Source organism: Alligator sinensis, unplaced genomic scaffold (genome assembly GCF_000455745.1).
Source record: "Alligator sinensis unplaced genomic scaffold, ASM45574v1 scaffold608_2, whole genome shotgun sequence".
NCBI classification, from domain to species: Eukaryota; Metazoa; Chordata; order Crocodylia; family Alligatoridae; genus Alligator; species Alligator sinensis.
The window spans coordinates 115,654-143,407 of NW_005842527.1; the positions used below are offsets into that span (position 1 = coordinate 115,654).

Genomic DNA, 27,754 nt, shown 5'->3' on the forward strand with positions numbered 1-27,754 from the left:
GCCCTAGAGCCAGCCCCGGCCCCGCTCCGGTGCAGGCGCCTGAGCGCGCCCAGCTTCGCCATGCTCATGCTGCAGCACCAGCAGCAGCTCGGGAGCCGGACCACGTGCCGCTCCGCAGCTACACTCTAGGCCCGGCGGTAGCCCCTGGGGCTGCCGCGTGCAGCAGGCACCGCCCCCGGGGGAGGAGCTTCAGCGGGGCTAGGGCCGCCGGCTGCACTGGCCACGGCGGGACCGAGTGGGATGCGGCCCTCGTCCGCCTTGTGTGTCGCTGGGGCTGGGGCGGCACAGCGCTGACTCTTGTGCGAGGTGCGCCTGGGAGACCGGCTAGTACTGCACCACACCCCCCATGCAGACACACACGCACACGTGCACACCGCGCCACGTTGTAGGCGCGGTGTGCACGCATATATTTATGCACACACCACCCCTACCTGCTAGACTAGCTACACAGGTGTACACACACATCACACCGCGTTGTACGTGTATATGTATACACCCCCCACCTGACAGACTAGCTGCATACATGCATCCCCACACATACGTATATGCATATACACACAACAGAACACCACGTTGTATATGTACATATGCACACATCCCCTACCTGCTAGACTAGCCTCACACACGTGTACACACACACATACGCACACACCAATGTGTATACATGTACACCCCCCCCACCTGATAGACTAGCTAATTACACATGCATATACACACACCTGATAGACTAGCTTTTATTTACATACATACATATAAAATATATCAATGTATATAATAATATACAATGTAGTATATAGTATTATTATTTATATATATATTATATAAAAATACTATCAAGCTATCTACCAGCTGGTCTATCAAGTGCAATTTTACCCTGCTTTCTACTTAACTTCAGTCTAACAGGACTGTGTCACAACCAGGTGCAGTGAGCTGCAGTGTCACAGGGTGTTGTGAGGCTGCTTTGGCGTTGGGGCCTTAAGGAAGGAAGGAAGGAAGGAAGGAAGGACCCCCCCCCCCCCCCCGGGGAAACACCAACGAGCCCCCCCCCCCCATGAGTGAAACCTAAGAGCTGGCATGTATAGATCTACTTTAGTTAGTTTATATGGTGCAAATTTACCCTTCTTTCTCTATCCATCCATCCAGCACAAGCTACCATGGGTTAGAGTTCACTTCATCAGCTGCAGTGTAACGGGAGCAGTGTCTAAGACAGCAGTTTGAATACAAGGGCGGGAAGGAAGTGGGGTCAATGCTGAGAGAAGCAAACAAGCAAAGAACCCATAGGAACAACAGAGTCACAAAAGCTAACGCAGGTAATGGGATACATACCCATAGTCCCAATTTAAACCATACTTAATTTAGTCTATGGATGATTTTTTTCTTCTGCAAATTCCCCATTCAACTAGTTTTTTAAAGGTTTGCTGAGAACAGCAACCTGGTTCAGACATCAGTTAGGGTACTGTGGCATCTTGGGGTACTTACTGGAGGTTCTTACAAGGGTGCTACACAGTGTTAACACAGATAATCCCAGAGATTTCAAACAAGATACTAAAAACTTTCTGACCTGTTGTGGTCTTTCTAATTTCTTTGCCACAGAAGAATTGCTTTATTGTTTTTCTGTAGTCAAAAGACAAGTTAAAAGTAAAAGCTGGCACTTTTCGAGGGAAGCCTCGAGTCTAGAAAGGTTGAGAACTACTGGCTTTTAGGAAGACGCATTTGACTTACAAAGCTGTAAACTAGTGGTGCCTAACTTTTTGCCCTGTGAGCTGGATGGGCAATACCTGGTCCATTTGTGGGCTGGATCTGACCAGGTGCCTGATTTGGTGCAAAGGGTGGGCAAGGACCCAACCCACCCACATGGAGGTGGGGCAGGGGTGAAGGGCCCAGCCCCAACCCCAACCTTGCCACATGGGGTGAGGGGCTATTGCCCAAGGCAGCATGGGAGAGGAGAGGGAGGCCCGGCCTCAACCGAGCCACATGGGTCTTGGGCATTGGGTGTTCATTGCTACTGCTCCCCCACTGCCAAATTTCCTGACCCACAGGGAGCTCTGTGGGCCAAATGCCATGGCTCTGCAGGCCAGATTTGGCCTGGGGGCTAGGGGTTGAGCATCCCTGCTTTAAACAATCTAACCTACATTTAGGTCTACTGGCAACTAATATAAGGACCCAACTTTTGCTAACAAACTCAAAAGGACACTCAGGATTTGTCTACCCTGCAGTTTCAGGTATGACCGCATCTCCTGTAGAAATACCCATGTTGCAGACCCCTAAACATTTTCAAATGGAGGTGTGGACCCCTTTGGAAATTTCAAGTGGAGGTGCCCCTTCGACTTTTAAGTGTGGGTATTCATATACTTTTTATTAATCATATTCATCTTTCATGGACCCCTTAGACATAGTCTGTGGATGCCCAGAGGTCAGTGGACCACAAATTGAAAACCACTGTTTTAGATACATTATGTCCATGAAGAATATTAAGAGTTAAATGAATGGATAAGGTAAATCTGGAGATAGATACTAGCAAGTACCGGTAGGTTCCTACATAAAGTAGAGCTGTGCAAAGGTTTGGTCGCTGATTTAATTCGGCAGAGATTTGGCCCAATTCAGTGGCTGAATCTCTGAATCTGAATTGAATCAGGAGACCCTTTAATGTCTCTGAATTGAATCGGAACCCAGCAAATAGATTCATAGAGATTCGGAAAGATTCGATGATTCGGACATAGACACAGCTTTAAGTGTTTTTTCTACATACCTCTAGGTACCAGGCGGCTCATGAACACTGAGATGGTGGGGCGGATGGAACGTCCAACAGAGGGGGAGGGGGGTGGTTCCCAGTGTGTTCGGCGCTGAACCCGGAAGTACTTCTGGTCCACTTCCAGGTTTGCCGCCGAGCACATGCCCCCCCCTCCTGTGGGATGCTCCATCCACCCCACCATCGAAGCATTCATGAGCCACACCTGGTACCTTAAGGTATGTGGAAAAAACATTTAAAGCTGTGCCTATGGCTGAATCACTGATTCTCTGTATCAGCATCAAATGTTCAGATCTGGATTCAGCTGAATCGAATCGGGGACAGTGATCCGAATCAATGAATCGAATCACTGCCCCCACTTTGGGCCGAATCAAATACGGCCCACTTTGCACACCCCTAACATAAAGACAATGAATATGGTTTGGAAATGTAGCAACACCAGGAGCACACAAACATTTTAGAAGCAAGCTTTTCACTGGAAACTCCTAGGGAAGAGATGTCAAGGAAGACTAAGAATATCATGGCAACAAACTGTTTACAAGTATACGAGTCAGAGAGGGAACATCTGGGAAGAAGAATGTATAAGGGACTGAAAGGTTTGTAGAAGTCATCTATTTGTTTTATATAGCACACTTTCCTAGAAGAAGTAAGAAAAATTAAGACTTAGTCACTACAGAAAAAGGTCGCTATAACTAGGATGTATTCTATCAGCTAGACTTTTAAGACAGCCACATTCCGCATCTACATATTTATTACTTTGGAGGAATAGGACCAGTTTTGTGTGTACTAGTACTTATTAAAATTTAAGTCTTTTTCATTTTATCACATCTTTCAATGATTTGCTTCTCTACATCTATACATGTCCTTTTTAATGCATCTAAAAAGATGCATTTATAGAAACATTTATAGAAAGTTAAATATAATGAAAGCATAAACAGTTAATGGACTAGAGTACATAATGGCATGGGGAAAATGGTATAAAAAATTAATCTTACATGATGCAATACTTTTTATAGATTTTGTTACTAAGATACAAGGAACAAGCATGCATTAGGCAAGGAATTCTTGAGCTATGCCTAATCTTAGTATTCAAAATGTTTCATTTATATCTATAACTAGCAGGCCACCCAAAATTGAGGGGTTTTACCAACATTAAAACTTGTGGTAGTCCAACTACAATCAGTCACTGTAGTAGTAAGAGTATTCCTAATACCAACACTAATAAAATAATGTGCCCTAATTATAAACTATCCCACACTTGTTTTATTCTCAAATATCCATTAAAATGTCATTGTAGCATTTCACTTGTTATTTATAAGGATACTGGATAATCATTTAAACAAGGAGTCCTCAAATGTTATTAGCGTAAATCACATAATAAGTGATGTCTGTGACCACCTTCTATTCAATAATAGCTCTCCTCCTGTATAATCCAAACAGTATGTGTGACTACTATTTCAGTTGCTTAGATGAGAATATAAAGAAAATATTACATGAAGTTTATTGCAACTCTCTTAAGTGCAATACGTGGTTCTGAAAATATTTTAAATATACTTGTCTACTTTCCATTCTAGCTGCCATTTTACCTGCTCTGCTTCCTTCAGTTGGAAACCAGGGGAACTTGCATGCTAGTTGTTGACAGACCATAATCACATGACTGCTTCACCATATTCTGGTAGTCTTTATCCTTTTCTAAGCCTCACAAAATGTTCTGTCCCGTCCTTCAAAACACCCATGGGAGCTAGCACAGATCACCAATGGGACACAACAGGTTTTTTATGTTAGAGGTGCCTCAGAATGTGCAAAATGATTGCAATGAAAGCCACAGTGCACATGAGAGCCATATGCAGATATTGGCTTGAGGCCCAGCAAAAATGACAGCCCTTTTATATAGTTTAAAGGGGTTCTGTTTCCCCATATCCCAATGGGGTAATTGTATGCTTGGTTAGTGTCAGACACCAATATTTTGGAGGGAATGAAACACTAAGTGATGTCTTGAGGTCCCTTCCAGCCCTACATTTCTGTGATTTTATAAGTGTCAACTACCAGAGATCTCGGGTAAGGTTTAGGATTGGTGACCCATTCTTCCATTGGAGCAGAGCTGCAGGCATTTTGAAGGAGATGGTAATAGAACAGTTTCACAGGGAATGCAATAAAAGAAAAGGATGTTAAGAGACGAATGACTTTATACTGGGAGGGAGAACAAGGCACGCTGTCATTTGCAACAAAACATTGTTGTTAAGCTAATAGTAAACGCCTTTTTAAACAGAGGTCTCATTCTAGGATGGTATTTCTTGTGAATGTAATCATTTCCTTTATGCAGGAAATGGCAATTTACAAATCCTATGTTACCCAGATAGAACTCAGGCTGGAAAGCTTCAGTGCCTAAAGCAGTGTAGAGAGCTGGGTCCGACAGCACAAACCATCCGCAAATCCGCAAGCATGCAGACTTGGACAGACTGTCAGTAGCAGTCTATTCAAGCAGTCTCTGAAATCCTGGTTGCATTTAATATGCCTTCCCTTGACAAACATTGTTGGGGTAGAACCAAGGTTTTCCTCCCCTATGGTTGGATCCAGAGGATGGCCAGCAGGGACAAAGCACAGCTACACTTGGAGGACCTTTGTCTGTACCTTTTGTAAAAACCTGTGCTTGATCTATTTATTTCAGGGACAGATGCAACAGGTGCCTGCAAAACTTCATGATGTAAAACTAGGAGAGTTAAGTAAACTTTTCTCACCCAAATTTATCTTTCCCCATATTTATGGTGATGATTTTTAGATTTTCTTATATTTATTGCTCCTTCATGTTTTATTCACTATAAAGTTTATATATTTTCTTTTATTTTTATAACTGGGAGCCATCATGGTGTGTTATAGCTTGACCTGGTGAAAACAGGTATTTCTTTAAAAAAAAATCCAGCACATTTGGTTTACTGTTTATAGAGTCTTCTGTAGTTTGGAATGCTATTTATATTTATGTTGGTAGTCAATAAATCCCATCACACATTATTTTTCTGTTCAGTAGGTCACTTTAAAAGATAAAGTTCAAATCAACTAAATCCTGCACACACAATTAATCTGAGTTTTTTCGTTGTGGGGATGGATAAACCTTATAAAGGGGAAAAAAAAGGTGAAGGAGAGGCTGTTCAGAATTGTATTAAATATAAATGATAGTCTCAGTCCAGACTTATGTAAGGGTAGGGTACACAGTGTGGTAGGTGGTTATCTGTAGTGGGGATTGAACCTTTGGGCACACCATGGATTTAAAAGTAAGACATGCTACTACCTGATTTTAAAAGCCCTGGCTCTCTTGGCACATGTCTACATTGTAATCCAGAATTATGACTGCATCTTATATAGACATATTCAAGTTAGCTTTTACTTAGACACTTCAGTACAGGTAGTGGCCTAGCCATGACAGCACAGGTTTCAGCACTGATTTCAGAGGCCTTCCTGGGATCCTTGTAAGTACTCAGTGACCAAAGTCCATGGCACAGCAGCTACACTGCTGCTGGTGTCAGAGTTCATTTGAAGCTAGCTTGGATACATTGACACAAGCTGTAATCACACCTCTGATGTGCAGTGTAGATGTGCCTTCCCCTCAGCCAAAACTGTAGCCGGTTCAATTCAACTTCCAGGTCGGGCATAGCTACTAGAGAACAAAAAATGAATTACACAGGACTACCATTTTTTTTTGATTCACTGGCCATATGTAGTCTCACAAACTGTTCTTGTGAATGGTGGGCTGGTTGAATGAAAATAGAGCAGTTTTGATTTTGGAGCCAAATTAGAATTAGAACTATAAAGGAGTTTTCTCACTTATTTAGAAATTCAAATTCATCCATGCTCCCAATATCTGAAGGATCACAAACAAAGATCCAGTTTGGTTCATCCTGGCAATGTTTATGAATGGAAATAATACAGAAACAAAGCAGCAAGTTGCTGTACCTGTTCAAAAGGATGCAGCTATGTTCTGAGATAGTATTGTCCTATAAGCATTGCATTACAATACTGCCAGTTTACTATTAGTCTGATCTTTGAACACAAATTTAGCATTTATTACTTTTTTGTCTAAACAGCATGTACTTACATGTTTTCCTTAGTTTTGGCATGCTTTAAACTCAGTTTTTAAGCAAAACAAAAGGGCAAAAAAAGCTTTGACTTAAGAAGCTTCCTACATGTACATATATTTTTTACATATTCTTTACAAAACAAGTCATGAAAAAAGTGCAATATTAAAAAAAATGCATGTCTTATCCATAGGACAAGATGTTATACATGTATGCAGAAACAAAGAAATATACAATTAAAAGAAACTCAGAACAATTAACTTCATTTTTCAACCCCTTCTGGTAGCATAGTGCAATTACTACCAGATGACACAGAATCTTAAACTATACAGTAAAATATGAGAATTTTCCAGTATTACATGATTTAAAAATAGCTCTTTCAAACAAAATATTGCTTTTAAAAAGTTGGGTTCATTACCACAGGGACAAGCTGCCTATGAAATGGCAAGAAATGGAAAAACACAACTGCTTTTAAAACAACAATTTTTACCACCTGGACTCAGAGTTCAGTACAAAACTGTGGCTGCTATATATTTATTCCGTTCACATTTTTCAGTACCCTGAGGCTTCAGATAATTCATATGCTGCCTTTTTGAAAATTAAAATCTTACCATCATCTTTGTTCCATTTAGAAAATTAACTTTTAACCTTTGCCGTTGAAATTACTTATTTTTTGTACTTTCTCTCCCCTGCATCAAAGCAAGCTAGCACCAAGCTAACCGAGTCTGGTGGAGTGATGACATCAGAAAGTCTCAGAAAATATGTGGAAATCTTTTCCCTAAAGAAATGTACACTGTTCCCAACTCTTCTAATTTATTTAAATGATCATTTATAACTAAATAAAGGTTACTGGTCAGCATTACTTCACATGTTTTTGGATGGGAATTGCCAACAAGAACAATTGTATACCCCATTTAAGCCTAATAAGCAACACTTCTCAGTTAGCATTGACTTTCATTATGGCTTTACTGGCCCTTTTATTTTTATTTCATTTGTAGAACGTAACAGGGATCACCAATGACATAACTCAAACTACTTGTTAGTATAACCTAGTATTTTTATAACTTTTTACATCTATTGAAAAAAAAATGAAAGCTGTTAATCCTTTTTTACCAATACAGAGTATCCAGTGCTTAGCTTTGTATTAGCTCCAGCTGCCTATCTGCCAGAATCACACACCAAAATAATTTAAAGCACACCAAATTTATTTAAAATGGTATGAAATGGTTCCTGGTAAGAGTTATGCATTTTATAACTCTCCTCCATTTTACTCCACTTACTGCATGAGATGTCATTGACTTCTAAAAGTTAAGACACAATTCCTTGAATAGTTCAGACAAATCTAGGTGTGCTATAGTTAAAAAGCACACATTTTAAATTTCTATTCATATTTACATTACTTTACAACCTATATTAAATAAATATGAGAACCGCTACATTTTTGGTATCTTAAATATGTACAATGTTATTTCGCAATTGTTTTACTAGATGCAGTTCTATTTAGCACATCTATCCATAGTTAGCACATGAGCTTATAGGATAATGATCAAATAAAACCCCAAAGCTATTCCTAAGCAATACAAGGAATTGTGTAGTAGGTAGTTCAACACAATGCAACAAGCAGAAATTCCTTAAATATGCTTCTCAGAAAAACAGAAGTCATTGAATACGTCTCAACATCAGATTTTGCTCAGAACAACATGCACAGTATTAGTTAACAGTTCTAAAATTACCAGGTGGGCTACTGTGCTTGAGGAAAGTAGTATGGAAACAGTACTTTAACTAATAACTTTGTTTAGTATAATACATTTGATGTCTATTACTGTTTTCCTGCTTAATCTGGAAAATGTAAGCACCACAACAACAGTTGTACAAGATATCTCAGTGGCTATACAGCAAACACATTTAGGCTCTATTTGTATACAGTGGTTTCAAGTAATAAAAGCCCAAGTCATGCAACAGAGAAAATGGGAGAGCTAAATGCATATCATATTGAAACAACCATACTTGCAGTAAATGGGAGTATTAATTCATTGTATGTGTCGTTTGGAAAAAATGGAATGTATTCAGGGGGCAGGGGTGTGTGTGTGGAAGCTACTACTTTATTAGACCTATTATACCTACTGGACCAGATTCAGTCCCTCCCCAAATTTTGCCTCCCTATGCAAGCAAGGGTCATTTCCTTTTAGAAGAAATTCATTCTCTTAAAAAGGAGATCTTGAAATTCACCCACAAGAAACTCCGTACTGACCAAAACTGCAACATAGCTGAGTTAAATTAGCACATAACCAGTCAACCTGGCCAAGCCGCTTTCAACAGCTGGTGTCCCTGTTTTATGGTTACACAAATTTCCTGTAGGCCACAGCCGATCCTTTGCATACTACCACACATTTAGCACATCATTCCCACTGCTAGAGACTCTAAGCTAATGGTTACATTCAACCTCTCCCCACACAGATCTTTAAGCGAACCTGACTCAGAAGTGTAATCAGTTCTTGCTTTGCCAATGGCAGGATCGCAAACATGTGGACTGACGTTTAAATTTTTTTTAGATGTTCATGTGCTAGTGGCAATTTTTCCAGGCAAAATTCAGTTTGATTCTTAGCGGTCAAGACCAGGCTCTCTTCTTCCCCAAATAGCACAGATCAGCGCTTTCAGAAGTGCCATGGTCACTGTTTTCAGGTGCACCAGCTGAAAAGGAATGGTTCATTAGTATTTCTAGCCACTAAAATAATGCACTGCCTTTTTAAAAATTAATTGGAAAGAAAGAAAAATGAATAAGTTAAAAAGCAGAGAGAAGCAAGAGAGAGAACAAAAGAGCAAAAGCTAACATGCATGAAGAAAGTAAGGATTAGTCCTTGAAATTGTACCAAACACTAACTGGCAGGGAAGATGAACTAAGACTGAGTACTGAGATTTGCATGGGGGGAATGGGAGAGGAATCTTTCAGAAACAGATCCTATGTTGAGAAAGATACTTACAAGATGTTAAGGTGCCATCCTCATCTCTTATTTCATTTCAGATATCTTAGTCAGTCAGCATGATAAAAACGAATTTTTTTTATCCCTCCTCCCTCCCCAACAGTTTATAAAGCATTTCCTTTTTCGAAGCTAATAGAAAAGCTGGCTCCAAAAACAGGACTAGGTATCAGAGACTATTTTAAAGTATAAACTCTGCTACTGAGAGGTCAATTCCCTATACTCTTCCTTGAAGAAGACACTGATACATCACTGACAAGATTGAAAACTTGTCTCTCTTTAAGAAGAAAAATTGCTGAGCATCATGCACTCAATTTTTCTTCCATCTTTTATTTATTATTCAGAGCACTTGTATGAGAATAGAATCTTTGGTCTTAAAAGTTTTATTGTTCTGGTTTGTACCCTTACAAATGGCCGCTAATCAAAAGCTTAAGCTGTTATGAAAGAGAATTGTCATTCCAAAGAAAGTTGAACCATGCCTTTAAAAGCCAATGTGTATGCAGTGAATTTTAAGGAGAGTAGTTCTCATTTCAAGTTGATATGGGCAAAGCATGTTTGACATAACGCATTTTCTATGATATTTTGCTTCCTTTAGCACTTCTGACATTGAAAACTGAACCATCTAAAGAAAAGCATGCTTTTTCAGAGGATTTATTTTCAAATCTCAGCTCCAGCTCTGTTTTGGCAATAATGCATCGGCAATACAACCAATTTCATTTTTTAGTATTACATTGTTTTGGCTAATGGACTCCTACATTTTGAGTACTATAGAATGTTCAAAATTAAAGTTATGTCAAATTGCAGACAGCCCAAACACATTCACAAGCATTTGGCTTTGATTGACAAGATCTCGAAAGCTAAAAGCATCCAGAACAGGTTGGAGGCATATTCACAGCACGGTATAAGGAAAGCTGCCAGATACTTAAAAACGTATCCATAGGACACCATTATTCTTGCAAGAGTTTTCATCAGTCATTTCAATTTATCGGTTATTAATGGCTTCACTCTTAAAAGAAAGGTGCCCAGCTTGCGAATGCTACATTTAAAATTGATGGTAAATCAGCAGCCAGAGTAGCTATTTCTACAAGACCAAGGGTTGAATGAGCCTAAGACAATTAATTACCCTTGAGCTCTCGAAAGCTAAAAGCATCCGGAACAGGTTGGAGGCATATTCACAGCATGGTATAAGGAAAGCTACCAGTTCCTGTTCTTTAGCTATTATGTAGGAATATTAAATACAATGGCTTCAGATACACATTTATCAATCAGGCACTATTCACAAAACACTGGGACTAGATTTATTTTAAAACATAAAAGTCCTGTTCTAAATAGTACTGTATATTTGGTATTATGTGCATTGGTCCCACAGACTTACAGTCTGATGTGCAAAAATGTGCAGGCAATTGCACAGTTAGCTTGTCCAACTGTGTTCAGAACCTGGTATTTGCACATTCAGATGATTAGATGTTCAGCTGAACAATCACATGCAATTACAGTAACAGAAAATGTATTTTTTGGACACAGCACTAGGCGCCTGTTCTTAAAAGCCTGAATACAAAGGTTTCCACGTGGCATAGTGGCTTTATCAATTACATTATCGTGACTAAAAATAAAGTGAGCTATGGAGGAGAGAAAAGGGGGGTGGTAAAGTATATTCAAGTTAAGACAGCGAGATTAGGAAAAAACAGTCTACATTATAAAGACACAAATCGATCTTAGTATCAGAGAGTGCTCACAGGACCACTGGCTTTCTCAATATTCTGTATTGTAAAAAAGATATTTTACACATCTATTTACAATATTACTGAGATATAGTGCTTGATGTCTTAAAAATATTAAAATATATGATGACAGTACTGGCTGTTCTGATGTATACTCTGATGTGTTAAGGCAGTAGTACAATTAGACATCAGTGAAAGTGTCAAGCGAAGCTACTTGAACTAAGACACTGAAACTTTTCCCTTAAAGACTGGACTATATTCTGCTGATTAGGAGATGGTACTCTCCACAAGTAGTCATTTAATTTATCTGAATCACTGTATGCAGTCAGATAAGGGGTAAGTGCGTGTTTGCTGTTCGCTGATTTTGCAGAAGTACAAGACATGTTTTTGCTTGAGGGAGTGTCAGAAGAATCACCATCTACATTATTCAACTTTGGGTCTGATTTCTTTGTTTGGTTCTGCGTAGTCTCTAAGTCAGACCCCTCATCATCAGATTTTATCTCAACATAGTCATCGTCATCCCCTTCTTCTTCAGTATCTTTGAAATTACAAAAATAGTTCTGCGTCGCTATTTGTGCATTTAGTGGCGAGTTCCTGTTTACTCTCAGGACTTTCTGAGAGTCTTGCAGAATCATGTCTGAACAGCTTTCAGGGTGCTGCTTTCTTACACTGGATACCAAGAATCCTGAAGCAGCAGTTGACAGAGACTCTTGGTAGGTATCAGATCTAAAATGTCTATTTGAATGTAACTTTTTCTTGTCCATTTCATTGGGGTAGATAATTGCCTCCCCAGACCTGTTGACCACAACTGAGGAAGAGGACTGTGACCTGCTGTACGCTTGTGATTTTGTAATGTGTGCTCTTCTTCCAAGAGAGTTATACATGTTATCTTGATGTAAATTCTCTTTGTTAGGCTGACTTATAATAGCACTCCACCTTTGTGCTGGAACATGCAGACGTGTAGAAATCTGAAGGGAAGGCACTGAACAAGCTGATGGCAACTGTCTTAGATTGTTTTTTGTGCCAGTCTCTGCAGGGGAACTCTTTGACTTTGGTTCCTGGACTTCCGGCCAAGGAGAGAAATCAGCTAGTTCTCCATTACTGTATGTAGAATGTAAAAACCAGTCTTCTTCCCTTAAACATTCACTAGCTAACTGAGAATGAGAAGGAGATGTTGATTCTGGTGAGGAATACCTTAAGGTTGATGACTCCTGAGAACTGGCCCAGGTATCCTTTTGGATTCTGGGTGAAGTCTCTCTAAAAACAATCTGGTCATAAAGCTGGGAATATTCAGCAATTCTGGCACCTGGAAAAGAGAAGTATTTAACTTGTATTTCATATGATGGTGGTAAACTTTAACAAGCAACATGAAAATTAAAGTTCAGAAACCAGAACACTGTACAGCAGTCAGGATAAAAGTTTAAAACAGCATCAATATGTTTAGCCTTTAAGTCCAGCCATGAAGCCTGGGCCCTTCTTTGTCAGCTTGGAGCTGCTGAGTCTGATTTGTCAACATCCACACAGGGTAGCAAATGCTCTCACCTTTCATCTTCTCCGTGTTTTCTGGATCCCAATTGACCAGACCATCAGACAGAATGCATAAGAAAAAAATGGCCACTGGGGCCTCCCAAAGAGGATAACTAGGAAACCAGGTTTGTTTTTTAAAGAAGGGCCTGTTCTTAAGAAGGGCTGGTTGTAGGGTCACAGGGAACTAGTGGGAATCTCTAAGAATCTCTTAACCATCTACAGTTAGGGATCTTTATTCCAACTCTGAACTTTGAGATCTCCTTCTGATGGATTCCTACACATTTTTTGCTATACTGATAGCCAGTTTTGCTGTTTTTATATTTATTTGCAATTCTGATGAGGCACCACTGGCTATACCTTATATGACAATGTTATCCAGGGAGCAAAGAACATTGGTGGATAATGTCTGTACAGTAGAAAAGCTGCTAAAGGGCACTCAGAAAGCTGCCTTAAGTTTTGAACACCTGTGCCTATATTTTTAAAAGTCCTTAACTATCCTGAACATGCACAAGTGACTATCCAGTAACTGTGGCCTTGATAGCTCTAGGGCTTCAACTTGTTTTTAAATTTTCTGTGGAAAAAGAGTCTCATGGACAGGAAATGTCTATGGCTAAAGTATGCTCTCTGCTGTACAGATGCTCAAGCAAGGGGAAAGACAAGGACGTTTCTATAAAGGAACTGGACCTGGCTTCTGTAATGGTTGGTCCTCCAGGTATCAAGAGAGCCAGTGGGCTAGAAGATGTGACTTGGCATTATGTCCAGTAAAACCTGCAAATCCCCCTAGTCAAAAAAAACAATCACTGGATGCCCAGAAGCATGCTTTCTACTTTCCAGCCTATCCTAAACCATCCTGCCCATGAAAGCAAGTCAGCTAACAACACTATACATTTTTCCTCTTCCATCTATCAAGTAATGGTAGGATTTTTCCCTGAATATGGAATCTCCATTTCTTCATTCCTTATAATTTTTATTCCCACTTACACTAAAATAAAAATAAAAATCTCTTTTAGGAAGATAATACTAATATCATCCCAGTGATTAATCAAGAAGTGACAGGTTAAGAGCAGTTTAAACCAATATGCAGATTTCACTGAAAAGTTATTAAAACAGTTGCTATAGTTTACCAGTTGCTACAGTTTAACATACCAATGGCAGGACCACCTTGTTTATTCTCCTCCAAAATGGCTGCAAGGTCTTTGTGCTTCAGTTTAGGTTGACGGCTGGCTGGCTGTTCCTGCTCTGGACTTTTTACCTTCAAAAGCTGGTTAGCCTTCTTAATTTTTTGGCTGTATTGCCTTGCCATCAAAAAGACCCTGTTTTTTGTTTTGTCCACAACATCTAATTCATTGTCAGTGCTTTCTGTATGTGCATTGGATAGAATACTATTTGCAGATTCATAAGGGCTATCCATGAAAGGCAGCTCACTGCAGAAGGAAGATCTGCTTAGGCTCATAAATGAACTCTCTTTACATGGCGGTGTTTCTTCACATTTGACATTTGCTTTGTGTTTCAAAGTCTTAGGGAAAACAGGGGTTTCAGGCAGGGAGAGGGTAGAAAGAGAATATTCCACATCCTTACTCAATTCAGGTGTACTTCCCACATGCAGCCTTTCCTGTATGTCATCTTTGCAAACAGGAAAGGCTGCAAGGAGGCGGTCTCTTGTCTTTTCTTCATTTTTCTTGATATAATTCTCCAGATCATTCCAAATTTCATCTACTTCCTCTGAAAGTTTATCTGCTACAGACTTGTGAGAGTGTGAATCAGAGTTGGAGGAACTATCTACTAAGCTCAAATAATCATTATCTAATGGAACACGATGGTAAGGACTTTCATCTTCACTGAATTGAAGACTCTCTTCAGAAACAAACTGCCGTAGACTATCACAACAAGCAAAATCTGTTTCCAGGCCCAAAAAGCTCCTCCTTTTAGAGCATTTAAGGCGGTCACATTTAAAAGTCAACAGTGGTGGATCTGGAAGCACTATGGTGTCATAGATGTTATCCTCAACAATCCTGAGCTCATCTGAACTTGAAGTAGGTGCCTCTCTACTGTGTAGGCTCTCATCTCTAGTTTCAAAAATAGAGGTCCTATTTTGATCTGCCTGCCTCTTTTTGGAAGTCAATTCCAAACTAATTTTGTTTTGACTCTCATACAGAGAGTCTCTAGCAGATCTTTGGGGACCACGATCAGACTCTTCCCTCCTTGTGAGACCCATCAGTTTTAAATCTTCATAGCTTATGTTATCATAGACATGTTCTATATCATCAATGGTCAGCTCTTCTGAATATTCTGGAAAAGCATTCATGCCAGTTCTAGAACCACTTTTTACCTCCCTTCGAGAACTGTGCTGGCTAAGTTCACTGGCTCTGTACCTTGCACCATTTGGGCCAGTATTACTTTCACCAGCACTACTGGCTCGTCTAACAATTTTGTGATGATTGGAACTGGCAGCATCATTCTGATGAACTAGTCCCAAATGCCAGCTGCATGGGCGACCAGAAGCGCCCCTCTCTTCACAGACAGTTGAACTTGAGTTGGATGTAGATACTGATGGTACAAACATCTGATAATCATCTTCATCTTCATCATTTTCATGATGCGCTCGTCTGCTGGGGAATAAAGCTTGTCGAATTTGATGATCTGTCCAGATGTTTCTGGCCGTTGTACCTCCCCCCAGGATATTCATGATTAGCGAACTGTTCTGTGGTGTGCTGAACTGCCTAGATGACTGCCTGGCAGAACAAGAAAATGGAAGATCTGTATTCAACTGGGTTGATTCTTCATCTGAAGGGTCCTTGGAGTTCTGTGGAAATTTGAAACAGTGCAATATTATTAGTTTATTTTTAAAACTGATCAGGAATTTCTGCTATTCTGAGGGCTATAACACTGACCCACAAGCTCTGCAATGTGGAACTCGGTGGTGACATGTGATAGCATTAGTTTCCATTGCTGCAGACCACTCATTACTCTTCTCACCCTGAGGCCAGATTTGTGTGGCTCCTAGTCCTTGCTACTGCTCAGAAGCTGAACCTATACAGCATTCCTCTACCCACTGGGCATATTAGAAATTGATGGGTGACTGCAAATAACTCTGCAAGTTCTTTTTTTGGAAGACTAGGAGCTGGACACATGGAATGGACTGTACAAATTTACCAGGGATTAGCTTACTTTCAAAAATCTGCTAGCCAGAGATGGAGTGAGAGCCATGTCAGGTCAAAAAAAAACAGTCTTGACCCAGTAGAATCAACACCAGTTTTGGGAATATACCGTGTTCTCCTTTCCCTGGGACTCTGCAATCAACATAGCCACTCACAACATGTACTATAAAAAAGGAAGGCAGAAGTAGCTCATCTACATTACTTCAACTCTTTCTTACTGCTAAATAGCTTTGCTCTTCCTTCTCATAAAGCTGGCACAAACCTCCATTTTCGTTGCCTTGAAGTACTTATCCAAACAAAAGAGGATATCTCCACTGCATCCTCAGTAAATGATTCCATTTCCTACCTTACCACTTAAAACAATCCTAATATCTACATTTTTAAAATAGTGAATATGAAGTTTTGAATCATTACTACTTGTTTTAGAACATTGTCCTCTACCAGAAAGAAACCATTTCCTTCTTCCATTTTCATCTTGTTCCCTAGCCTACACTATATCTTGGGAAGATGCAGATAAATCTACATCTAGTTTGTAGGGTATGTTCCTGAATGTGGTTAGCTAGGTAGATATAGATTAGATACATTTTCAGAATCACTGTTGATCCATTACAGAAGGAAAGCTATTTTTTTCTTATATGCTTTGATAATTTTATTTACAGCTTTGCATTGGATTGCTTCCAATCTATCAATTAATTAATTCTCATGACAAATGTGAAACTTAAGGGGCTGGATACCTAAGGGTGCATAGGCTTGATTCTTCATGTTATGGAACATGCAGAGATGCAGGTACCTTTAACTCCCATTAATTTTAACAGTACTACCCTCCTGCTTGAGAAATTAAACATGTGCTTAAGTGTTTTGCTGAATCAGGCCTTTGATAGGAATTTAGGACATTCAATACTTTGCAAGATTAAATCCCAAGAAAGAAAATGCAACATTATTTGCTTAGTGCTTCTCTTCTCATTAGTGTAACATGGTGCTATGCAATAGCATCAGATCACTGGTAATAATCGTTATCATGGAAAGAAGTTTGTGCATTAAATGTTTGGCAAATAGTTACTTAATTTAAAGTAAAATGATATGATTATCTTGATTATTTTAAAATGATCATGTGAGAGACTAGTGCAAACTACGAAGCAGCTGTGTAATGTGTAGCAAATGATTTTGGATGCTAACTTTATTACAATGATTGCACAAACTAAGGCTAAATAAAGGTTCATATGTGCTGGAATAGTTGAAGAGACATGGATGGTTTCAAATGATAGTTGAATACCCACCCACGTCTCCAACAATTCCAGAATATATGGTTTCAAAACAAATGAACCTTTATTTAGTCTTACTGTACAGTATACGAATATTGTAATAAAGTTAGTATCCTAAATAATATGCAAACACAATTGCTTCTTAGATTGCACTAGTTTCTCACATGATTTTAAAGTTATAATTAAACACCTTTTGATTATTTTCAAGGATTTTTTCTAGCTTTTTTTTTTAAGTTTATTTAAATATCAATGAAAAAATTCTTGAGCATAGTTATTATTATGTGATTTTATTTATATCTGCATCTGTGCATCTAGAAGATACACACAAATAGGTCTGTGATATGAAAGGATATGTAAGAAAAAGAGGAGAGAGGGGGAGATAAAAAGGGAGACAGAGAATTTTAGTTTTAAATACCTGGACTGCACATTTGTTGAGATTGACACTTCTTCGTTTTTCAACATTTTCAGCAGCTTGGCTATTGAGTCTTTTTCTACCTCCCTTTGATTTTTGCTGTGAATTTTGTTGCATGCCCTGTGAATAAAAAAGAACAGGTATACTATATTCTATAGTCCTTTGAACAGCAATGTTGGTGAAAATTACTAGGTTCTGGAAAGCTGTGTCCCAGGTCCAGTTTTCACAATACAAAAAGAATGGGAAAATACTTGAGAGAGTTCAAAAGAGGGTTTAAATTCAGATCCTTCTTTTCTAAGGCTGCAACAGAGAACCATTGATGTATAAACAAAACACTTGTATTTTTGGATGTTACTATTGTATAGTGGGGAGCCATCCCATAGCTCAACAAACTACACCTGCACACACCAACTTAAATGGCTACTACTTACATTTTACAATTTTTGTGGGTAAATTCAAATCACCTACTATAAAGTCAAACAAACCAAAGAGGTTACCTGTTCAGACTCTTCCTCGTCATCAGCATCTATCTGATCTGTAGCACATATTTGGAGACTCTCATCTTGATCACTGCTGTAAGCTTGTTCAATGGGCTCTTGAAACTGATTTGCTAGCCCACTGTGGTCTAATGACACTTTTTTTCTAGAACTGAGCAGAGTTTCATTTGATCCCGGTTTGGCAGCCTGAGAAAGCAGGGCTCCTTCAATACTGATCCGCTTTAAAAAAAAAAAAAAGCATTAATATTTTATGTATACTTTAATATGTCACAATCATCACTAATTTATGCTTTAAGATTAAAAAAACACAAATGCAACGTTCCCAAATGCATCACAGCTTTGGTCTGCACGTAGTTGGCTGTACTTAAGTAAAGCAGAAATGTAAATGGATTGATAAATCTTTCAAAGATTATCTCAGATGATATACTGAAAAATGACCATGGGGAGAAAAAGGAATTGGGGGAGAGACTCAATGGTTTAAATGTTTTAATGCCAGATAAAATGTGCACTACTTGGGAATAAAACTATTTCCAAAGTACCAGCTATGCAAACTTGGCCTAGAATCTAGTGCTCAAGGAATGCATCCAGACAAGAACACACATGGGGTATGCAGCACCGCAGACCCATCTGCAGCATTGCACACCACATGCGCTGCACATGCAGGTGTTCCCCACACTGCTAGTTTGCTGCACCGGGGGGGGGGGGGAGGGGGGGGTTGGGTTACCTTTGGGAGATCCTGGTGTCAAAAGACCCTGCACCTAAAAAAAAAAATGGGGTGGCGTACTTGGCAGCAGTGCACACTGCCCAAAACCAGAGCCTGGCCAGAAGAAGCCATACTATGGCTGCGGATCAGGCTCCCTGCTGTAGGACTGCTGTGACTGCAGCCCCTGGAGGCCTCTAGGACCTCAGGTAAGGCTGCTGGAGCCAGCCCAGGTGCTGGTCCCAGCATCCCACTACCCTACTAGGGCAATTTGCCATGCTCCAGAGCATGTGTGCATGGGGGGTTCCCTGAAGACAAGTAGCATGTGCCACTGCTCTTTGTCCCCAGGGAAACACACATTCCCACTCATGGGGACACATCCAAGAACTCTTCTCTCAGGTACAAGAGGAACTTTATTAAAAAAGAAAAGATACAAGCTAGAAGAGAGTCTATCTTACTGTTCCATAGCTTTACTGAATCTGCTAGACCAATAAAAATAATAGTAATAAAAGACTCTAATAGTAATGATGAGATTTTAAATTGCATATTAGGAATAGAAATTTTGCATAACATATTTTATGATCTAAACATATATTTAAAAGTACTTTTGTAATATCATAAAAGCTAACTAGGAAAAAGTGCATCAACCAATTTTTTTTATCAGCTATTACTGAAATAAAGTTTGTTGTACTTTGTAATGGTACTGGGTACACTATAACATGTTTTGTCCTTCTTTTAAAAATGGCATACAATTCTGAAGGTTTGCATACTTAAATATTTTGGATTCAAACAAAGCAATAGGTTATGGGATCTACTGAAATATGAAATACATACATGTCTTACCTTCTGCATATCTGAATTTATTTCTGAAAAGAAATAAAAATATGTACTTCATTATTATTAAGTAATCATGGCAGTATCTGTCTGTACCATTGTATGTATTACATTAATATTTCAATCACAAACCACATTTTCTAAGATTTACAACTCAGTTTTTTCTTGCTGAAACCTTATTTTCCCAGAAAGATTTAAATAGGTGGTAATGACAGTAAGACATTAATTTTATGAAAGATTCTATCTTGCTCTTTTAAATACTTATGAAATGGAGTAACTTTATGTATGGGAATAGTCCAGATAAGACTACTAAAGTAGTACTTGAAAAGAGCTTGCAGGATCATAGCCTACACATGGAAATTCAGAAGTAAAAAATTAATTTAATCTGTTTTCTCTGTGCTGCAGATTTTTAAAGGTGGTGCTTGAGGCTACACACTTTGGGCAAACTATTCAGCTGACATAAAATCATTACAACTCTACTAACTTCACTAGAGCTATATCACTTAATATCACCTGATGATCCAGTCCTACCTGTATCACGAACTGCATGTACAGTGGGAACAATCATGAACAGAATTTTAGCCCAGACTTGAATTTTAAGTCAGGCTGCCTCACCTAATTTGCTTGATGGGTTAATATTGATTTAATGCTACAATTAATAGTAGGACACGTTCTTGGGTAAATGTGATATCTTTTATTAGACCAACTAACTACTTAGAAAAATTATTCTTTACAAGCTTCTTTCAGGCACAAACTTCCTTCTTCAGCCTCCTGGTGTTTGTGTGCTCTCTTGTGTGAAATAGAAGCTTAAGCCCATATGCAAAATGAAGATCTGTGAAAATGCAAATAGATGGCAAAGAAGATTTTACCAGCTACATTTTATCACTGGTTAAAATTGCCCTCTTCCTCCTCCCCAACTACCCATCTCGCACCTATTAACTCCCATCCCCTCTGATCTTCCCTGCCACACATTTGCATTTTCACAGGCCTGCATTTGGCATATTGGCTTAAGCTTCTATTCACCCAGGAGAGTACACAAACACCAGAAGACTCTCCTTAGGTCTGAAGAAGGGTGTTTGTGCCCGAAAGCTTGTAAAGAACAATTTTTCCAACTATTTAGTTGGTCTAATAAAAGATATCACATTTACCCAAAGAACCTTATCTGCCTACATCCTTAGACCAACATGGCTATAACCAACACACCCAAAAGAGTTAATAAAAGCGGCTTCAGTTGCAATATAACTTACCACTTGACTTCATAACTTTATGGACTCTGGATGAAGGTTCTGAAAAAGAGAAACAAGTATGTAATAATAATCACTGGCATCTTGACCAATGTTTTAAAAACAGAAGCCAAAATGTATACTCCTGAATTTAGGCATCTTGTTCAGAATAGTGAGATTTAGCTGCCTTTAGAAAAACCACCCTCTAAAAAAAATATTTTGATTTTCTTAAGGGCCAAGCCCACAGCAGCTCTGATTATAAATATTTATTTTGATGGCATTTGTAGCTTTATGTTGACTGAAAATAGAAACAGATGAATGTTACAAACATGAACATTCAGTCTATATTTTACTTCGTCTCTTTTAGATGCACAATAGTATCAATGTTATATAATCATTTTGTATTTACAGATAATACTTGAAAGACACTTGAAAACCCAAGGACTTTATTGTTGATCAGTGCCAAAAGTTGGTTTATATTAAAACCATTACCATCAAGCACTCTTAAGCTCTACTTACAGCATTTATTAACTAATGTAAATTTAAAGCATTTAGTGTAAACTACAACTGCATAATGAAAATGTGGAATGTAAAGGCATCCAAATGATATAAACGTTTTATCTATTGCAAGAAAATTCAGGAAAGGTTATTAGCGCTAAAGAAAATCTTACTATTCCAATCACTATGTGTTGAATTTCTAGTTTCCAGAATGTTGTAGTAAGTAAGTAGACGTAATCTGGTTTAAGATAGCAAATTCAATTAAATCTGGATTGAATCAGATTTCCAAGGTATCAATTTTAATAGTTGTTTTTTTAAATAAGAAGCATGTCATAGCTGTACAAAAATAACACAGGCAAGCCAGTATACAAATTATCCTTTATCCATCAAAACACAAACTGTTTTAACATGCACCATTTGGATTTTAGGCTAATGTAATAAAACACAAATTGTTAAAAGAGGTCTGTATTGTTTCTCTACCTAAATCCAATCCCTCTCTGCACAAAAATATCCTCATTATTTCTTACTTGCCCATACTTCTGAAGGTGTGATCCTGGCTTTCTGTGATAAAAAAAATCACTGATAAAAATTTTTTCTCTGATAAAAAATTGCAAATTCTCTGATAAAAATCTGTGGTTAAAATTAAATGCCCAACACAGCCCTGCTGGTGTCCCTCACTCCCCACTCCAGCCCTGCTTGTTACTCTTGCCCCCCAGCCACAGCCTCTGCCCCCCAGCCCTGCTGCAGGGGGCCCCCAGCTGCCAGAGCTATGGGGCCAGGGACCCAGGTCTGCAGCCCCCTGCCCCCAACAGAAGGCAGTGGCTGCTACAGCAGGAGCACGAGCCGGCTCCCCCTCTGCTGCTGCCTGCTGCAGGCTTGGGTGAGGCCAGCTCCCAGTGGCAGCAAGCCCTGCTGGGGGATGGGGGGGGGGATCCATGCCCCCCAGATCTGTGTGGAGGGTGGGGGCAGGGTGGGTGTGCGCTGCCCCTGTGCACACAGAGGAAGTGTGGCCAGGGCAGCATAGAGCTTGCAGCAGCAGGCAGCTTTTGTGTGTGGCCCCGCTGTGCCAGTCACACATGCTGCACTCTGGAGAGCCTGGGGAGCACAGCATTTGCAACCCAGGGTTTGCAGCTGGCTGGGCAGTTCAGCTGGGGGAGGGTTTGTAGCCTGCCTGCTCCTGGCCAAACAGCTCTTGTAGGCTGGAACTCAGCCAACCTGCACAGCTCTTTGCAAAAAGTGGAAATCCTTTGGTTTCTCTTCTAAAAGGGAAAATCTGTGTTTTCTCTGATAAAAATGGGAAATCCATGGTTTTCTCTGTTTTTCCGTGGGAAACAGAAAACCAGGATCCCTGGTGATGACACATACACTAAAAATTTTTTCTAGTTAACTCTGAACTAATTTTGCCTGTCCTGCGGGGGGACTGGAAGACTATAAGAGCCAAAATGATTTTGCTTCCATCTTTACAGCAAAGTAGGCAGGTCCCAGGGGTACTGGAACCAGCAGTGGGACAGGGGGCATGAGCCTTGGGAGTGATTAACAGGAGAGGGGGTGCCAGATCAGAGGCAGAGGGGCACTAGAAAGGATGCAGCTATGCTGCTATTCTGGCAACAACCAGCTCCAGCTGTATAGAAAGGGGAATGTGCCAGGGGATGAAGGCAGGAGGGTGCCCTCTGCCATCAAATTAAGATTTCTCCTGTAGCTGCTGGGATCCTAGACCTGTCTCTGCTCTGCCCACTGGTTTCTTCCACCTCTCCATGCAGCCAGAGCCTGAAACTTCCAGGGCCCTAGAGCTCAGCTTCACCCCCTTGGTTCTGCGCACCAGCCAGAGCCTGTAGCTGCCCAGAGCATAAACCCTCACAGGTACGTCTTGGGATTATAGTGTGAGCTCAAGGGTAGCTCAGGTTTTGACCCGCACCTCCAGCCATGCAAACAAGCAGACTCAAATCACCAACAAGCACATGTCTGAGGACTGGCTCTGTGGATGCAGTAGGGGGTTCAAGAAAAAATACATATAGGAGTGCACATTAAAACTGTACACATTAAGACTGTGGTGCAGGTTCAGCCTATGTAAAATGTACAAGGTCACTCTGGTACAGGCAAAATAACCCAAGACTGCTGATGCCTGATCTTGTGCTGCATAAAGCCACAGAACTTGTTCCTCCCTGTCCCCTAAAAGCACATTAAAGTAGGCTGATAGATAGCTTGTATGGGGAAAAAGAGTTCCTAGTGCTTGTGTAAGCACATACATTTTCCAATTCCACTATTGAAACGGCAAATTGATAATGCCAGTCGAAATTATCCAATGGAATGTTTTTGCACTGGAAGATGCTAATTTGAGGACACTGACCCACTCCATGAGAACATGCTGATTTTAAGAAACATTTCAGCAGAGCACTGGCAGGTTTCCAATAGGACCCTGCCTACCAAACAGGTTCTGAAACCTGCCAGGTTTTCTGCTAGTATTCCCACCTTGAGCTTGGGGAGTCTGACTAGAACCCCATCTCCTGAACTCCCAGGCAACCCTGAGTCCCAGGCTCTGGTACAGCATGCCCAGGAGGGAAGCTATATCACCCAGGATTTTCTTCTTCCCCAATAAACAACTTGGCAAGCTTCCCAGATCCCTCACTGCCTCTGAAAAACAGTCCAGATATTCCTCATCTTCCCCTTGGCATCTGCCTAGGAGTTCCCCCTTGTCCCTTCTTCCTCTTTTACCCCAGGAACAGCATCAGCATCAGTCCCAGTAGAGAGGGAGACATCATGTTGGTTAAGCACTAGAACAAACTATCTAGAGAGGTTGTGGAAACTCCATCGCTGCAAGGTTTTAGGGAAACTGGTCAGAGAAACACTCGAATGAGATGTTCTGGACAGGGATGATCTTGGCTTGAGTAATGGGGGTAGACTAGATGACTTCCCGATTTCCCTTCCAGCCCTACTTTTCTAGGATTTTATCACATTTTCTGGCCAGGTCTACTGATCACACTATTTCACTTCCATGTGGAGAATCTTAGACTAGCAATAAAGACAAATGAACAAAATTCTGGCAAGTAAGCTGCTTCTATCATTAAAGCAGCAAATTAGTGGAGGTAGTTTTCTTTTCACATGAAACCTCTTTCGGTAACTTACTCCCTGCCTTTCTTCTAACCCCATGCATCACTTGAAACCATGTTTACACATTTTTCTTTCATTGTCTTTTGTCAGCAGAGCTTTTTAATCACCTGACTTCCTTCTCACTCTCCGTGGAGTGATGCCTTCCTTAAAAGGATAGGTTGCTTTAATTTCTCCCTCTGGACTGTAATGGAATCCTGGATGATCTGTAAAATAATTACGTCAATAAAATCAAGTATTAATAAAAACACTGTGATTCAGTGTTATGTGATTCACTTGTAGGATTGACTTATAGAACTAGGAGATGTGCCATGTGATTCCCTTATAGGACAAGAAGATGAAGACCCACCCACAGAGAGCTCAGGGGCCACACCAGAAGATCATCCAAGCATGACTTTTTCCCCAATCCTGGCCTAGCACACGCATGCACACACCATTCAAAAATAGTTGGGAAAGAGGATTCAGGGAAAAGGGAGATCCTGTCAGATTCCCCTTATGAAGTTTTCTTGTGGTTAATTCTTTGGGTGTGGTTGCCTCCTATAGAACAGCCTGCAGAACTCAGACCCAACTCAAGATCCTTCTAGACCAGGGGCGGGCAATTATTTCAGGCAGAGGGCCACTTACTGAGTTTTGGCAAGCCATCGAGGGCCGCATGACAGGCATCCAGGGGCAGATAAATATTAATTTTCTAAATTTTTTAGGGGCCCCGCAGACTGGATAGAATGGCCTGGCAGGCCACATTCGGCCCATGAGCCGCATTTTGCCCACCCCCATTCTAGACTGTAAGAGGGAATGGGCCATGCCTATGGTGACTCTGGGACTAGCTTCCAGGCAGCCATGCCACCAGAGAGTCCTTAGTAGTCAGGTAGTCTAGGATTCTTGTCAATATGGGTTAGCAGAATGAAAACATTAATGGAAGTGTCAATGGAGCATCAAGCTATATGTGTTTATTCCCTGAAGTTTTTCAATAGTTTCTAGGCAGAAGGAGATAATATTGCAGAGGTCACTGACCTCCTGTATCCTACCTTTCTTCGAGAGTAGGAAGGGGACAAGCCTGTCCCCTCCATTCATCTTACTAGGAACCATTTCATGTTAGCTGCTGAGTGGTCTCACCTCCTACTGACCTCCACAGGACCAAGCCTTATATTTATTTTTTCAGCTATTTCATACTAATATAAACATTGTTCTCTTTCATTCTGGATAAAGCCCACAGAGTAGACAAGCAAAGTGGAAAGACTGAACAAATTTTATGGCAAAAGAGAAAAACTTACGTATGGCATCCATCTCTAAAATTGCCTGCTTGGCCTGAAAAAGACAAATTGTGCATTAACAGGTTAAAATATACAAGCATACTAAACAATGTAATTTGGCACTGAACAGCAGTTCAAAAAATCTAAATTGTTTCTATCTAAGAAGCACTGTACTTTACACGTAGCATAGACTATTCCACACAACATGACTTACATACCTGAACTGGCATTTTATTCTATCATATTTAATATCGTTCATTTTCAAAGAAGTAACAACTGTGCACTGTACAGCTCCTGCTCTATTTTGCCCGGCCACCTGCCATTCCAACACGGCAAAGGGAGCAGTGACTTGTCCACATTTAATTAACTGGGAATTGTATCTATGTCAGTGTTGGTTTCAGGGAACTTCCAGGTTTAGAGTTGGCATAGCCCTCTGCACCAGTGCTACAACAGTCCCCAGTAGAGGAACATGATGAGAAAATGCTAGATTTTGACAGACAGACTCTTAGGAAATGGGTGGAAATTAGGTTTTGCCTAATTCTGCCAAGACTGACACAAAACTCACCTCAACATCATGGAACCAAACCTCATAATCTCACAGCCCTGCCTCCTATGACTACCTTTGCTATGCACAGAACATTTTAAATATATGTACAACTGAATGCAAACACTTTCTGGCTACTCTGAAATTACAATAACAAGATCAAAGAGATAATTTGGAAATCCGCTCATTTTACAGGTGAAAAAAATAGTAGTGTGCCATGAAAAAAGCAAAGCAGATCCCCAAAAAGGAAGGCAGCATGAGGAAGAGGAGTGGGAGTGGTGAAGGTAAGTGCGAGGGGAGAGGTTTCTTATACCTAGATATGAATGGAGGTTGGGAAGCATGGTTCGGATCAGACCGAGAGTCTGCTTTTAAGGCAGGGAAACGGGGTGAGGGGGCAGAGTTCACAAATTTGCAGTGTTGTTTGGGGTTTACTGTTATTTCTTACCTATAGGTTATTTGTCATTTATTGTAACCTACTCTTAGCCTTTCTGGATAGGACTAAACATCAGCAGCAGCAGCAACAACATAGCTTAGAAGTCCAAAAAAACCAAAATAGCTTATAATGTTTGCATCTGTAAAGGTGTAGTTAACCTATTTTCCACTAGGTGTCAGACATGTCCTACTGCTAAATATGAAACGTGGGGTGGATGGAAGCAGGACATTTACACAATATGGTAGTTACTACTCCTGTTAAAGCATGTGCAGACAACACAACATCAGTAGCATAGGAACGCGGCTGGGTGTCCAGGGTGGCTGCCACACACAGGGGCAACAGTGATTTCTGGTTGCTGCTGCCACCACGACTGCAATTGAGCAGCTGTGGCAAAAGCCGTCTTTTTTCACCCCCGTTTCCATCCACTCCAGAGGCAGGTGCCCCCATCTTCCCACTCTACGTACACTGCTGCACAACATATTTACTTAATTTGACTTTTCTCTTTTGGCATAGGTTTAAATGATTTCTCACAGGGTGATCAAGAGTTTCTCTTTGTCGTACAAGCAACATATAATATGTGGATGTAAAATATTGCAATTAATTAATCCATTAATGAGAACTAAAGATCTAAGTAGCATCTCGGTATGAAATTGGAGTTCACTCACCAGCATCTTTTTACAACTTGTTAAACAACGGTGAGTAGAATTTATTCTTAATGGTCAATTTTAAGATAAATTTCATACATTAATGAAGTTATTCCCCCTTTCTGTTCAAATTCTCTATTTTGTCAGCA

At 40.2% G+C, this 27,754-nt stretch overlaps 1 protein-coding gene across 2 annotated transcripts in view; it reads right to left on the reverse strand.

Annotated features, from left to right (window-relative positions):
* Nucleotides 1-6,608: 6,608 nt before the first annotated feature.
* The window catches only part of PLEKHG1 (pleckstrin homology and RhoGEF domain containing G1), a 215,221-nt gene continuing 194,075 nt past the window's right edge, over nt 6,609-27,754 (reverse strand). Inside the window, exons 12-19 of one of the 2 annotated variants that reach the window (XM_014523737.2) lie at nt 26,006-26,039; nt 24,845-24,940; nt 21,156-21,194; nt 19,918-19,940; nt 18,375-18,593; nt 17,881-17,997; nt 14,192-15,848; nt 6,609-12,824 (exon numbers count right to left, since the gene is read on the reverse strand). In XM_014523737.2, coding sequence (XP_014379223.1) covers nt 11,719-12,824; nt 14,192-15,848; nt 17,881-17,997; nt 18,375-18,593; nt 19,918-19,940; nt 21,156-21,194; nt 24,845-24,940; nt 26,006-26,039 — 3,291 coding nt within the window. In that variant the 3' untranslated portion in view covers nt 6,609-11,718. Of the gene's footprint in view, nt 12,825-14,191; nt 15,849-17,880; nt 17,998-18,374; nt 18,594-19,908; nt 19,941-21,155; nt 21,195-24,844; nt 24,941-26,005; nt 26,040-27,754 lie in introns of both variants that reach the window. The other variant, XM_025213424.1, reaches the window with a different exon arrangement.